The sequence below is a fragment of the Elephas maximus genome, chromosome 4, assembly GCF_024166365.1.
Source record: "Elephas maximus indicus isolate mEleMax1 chromosome 4, mEleMax1 primary haplotype, whole genome shotgun sequence".
NCBI lineage: Eukaryota > Metazoa > Chordata > Mammalia > Proboscidea > Elephantidae > Elephas > Elephas maximus.
In genome coordinates this window covers 110,985,128-110,987,241 of record NC_064822.1, presented here as the reverse complement: position 1 = coordinate 110,987,241, position 2,114 = coordinate 110,985,128, and the positions used below count along the sequence as shown (strand labels likewise).

At 35.6% G+C, this 2,114-nt stretch overlaps 1 protein-coding gene across 1 annotated transcript; it reads right to left on the bottom strand.

The window, feature by feature from the left end:
• Positions 1 to 809: 809 nt before the first annotated feature.
• LOC126075529 (olfactory receptor 6C74-like) lies at positions 810 to 1,749 on the bottom strand. The gene is given in 2 exon segments (XM_049883371.1): positions 810 to 1,286; positions 1,288 to 1,749. Coding segments are annotated over 2 exon segments (939 nt in total).
• Between the last annotated feature and the right edge of the window lie 365 nt (positions 1,750 to 2,114).

Below are 2,114 nucleotides of genomic sequence, written 5' to 3'. Positions count from 1 at the left end.
TTTACCTGATTTTGGTAATAATTCTTAAGAGACTCATGGAAATTTATTGTCCATTTTTTGTCATTATTAAGATTTTAGTCATCTGCAAGTTATTTAAGCTCATTATGCCTTACGTATTTAATGCATAAATGAACACAACAATACCTGTCTTAAAGAATTTTGGAATGGGACCTAATATATTTTACAGAACTTGGCACATTGCAAGCACTCAATAAAAGGAAATGGCAATCTTTATCTGGTAACAGCAACGTGAGTAAAGATTTAACTTCTCTAAAGTTCCTTTAATCTCTTTCTGACCACATATTGTATCTACAAGCCTGATAGAAAATTTCTAGCTATAAAACTGTGTAATTCCAACAGATACCAATAAATTGATTTATTACAAGATGCTATTAAACATTGAGTAAGAAATGAAATTTCAAAACCTGGCTCTACCAGTAATAAGCTGAAGAGATGAACAAGTCCAGGTAACAAGTCAAAACTGACTTGAGGGCAACAGGTTTGGTTTTACATAAAACATCTTCTAATTGAATCTCTGAATACCTTTGAATACTTTGAGAGGAGATTGAATGAAGGCACCAAATAAAGAGACAGGTGGCTTTGCATAAATATAAGAAATACATATGTGCTCTTGGAATTAGGGGAAAATGGGGGTCGAGGTTAGGGTTTGAAGATTAGGCAGACCACAGTGAAAATTATAAATTAAGAAAGATACCTAACATTATTTTTAATACAGACATTGAAGAGTCTTTGACACACTGCATCCTTCTTGTTGCTTTACACATAATCTTATTAATCATTAAAGTTATTCACTTTATTGAGAAAACTTCAATCTTTTTAGCCATGTGTTTAAAAGCATCTTTTACTTGTTTGTTTCTCAGCGTATAAATGAAGGGATTTAACATGGGTGCAACAGAAGTACTGAGCAGAGCTATTCCTTTATTTAAAGACACCCTTTCCTTTGCAGAGGGTTTCACATACATAAAAATGCAGCTGCCGTAAGAAATAGAGACAACAACCATGTGAGAAGAACAAGTCGAAAAGGCCTTCTTCCTCTGTTGTGAAGATGGTATTTTCAAAATAGTCCTGATGATGTTTGTGTAGGAGAGAACCACTAACACCAGTGTAACCAGGAGTGTCAAAATGGCTGAGAGAAGTGTCATTAATTCTATTATATATGTGTCTGTGCAAGACAGCTGTAATATAGGAGAAACATCACAGAAGAAATGATCTACAGTGTTGGCTGCACAGAAATCAAGCTGAAGACCCATAAGAAGAGGTGGGAAACCTTATTAGGAAACCAGCCAGCCATGAAGCAAAGATCAGCAGATTGCAGATTCTGCTGCTCATGATAGTCATGTAATGCAGAGGTTTGCAGATCGCCACATAGCGGTCATAGGACATTGCAGCCAGGAGGAAAAATTCTGTTGCCCCCAAAAGAATAGTAAAAAACAGCTGTGCTGCACAATTGCTGTAAGAAATGGTCTTATCCCCTGTGACCATGCTAAGAAGAAATTTGGGAATGCAGACAGTTGTAAAGGATATTTCTAAAAATGAGAAGTTTCGGAGAAAGAAGTACATGGGTGTCTTGAGATGAGAATCCAGTAAGGTGAGGGTGATGATGGTTAGGTTCCCAGTGATACTCAACATATAGACGAAAAAGAGAAGAAGACAAATGACTACCTGTAATTGTGGATCATCTGTCAGTCCAAGAAGAATAAAGGTTGTCACAGTTGTGTGGTTTCTCATAGCTGACTGCTATCTCAAAACAGAAATAAAAAGAGTAAGAAAAATTCAGAACTAAAACATAGAAAGCTGCATAAGTTACCTGTTTTATTTTTAGTATTTCCCATACACACGTTGGTACCCATATGCAACCTCCCCCAATATTCTGCTACTCAAAAGTAGCAGCCTAAAAAAATCTGCCCACAAAATATTTACTCAAAATTTAACTAAGCAAATACAACACAATGAGTCCATTTCCCTGTCGATTTTTATAAATCCAGGCATTCCAAGGGGAAAAAAAAATATTGCATTGATAAAGTCATATGTAATATTTTGGGGGGGGCTGGAAGTTATTGCTTTAAAAAATTGAAACAAAATAACAACATCAA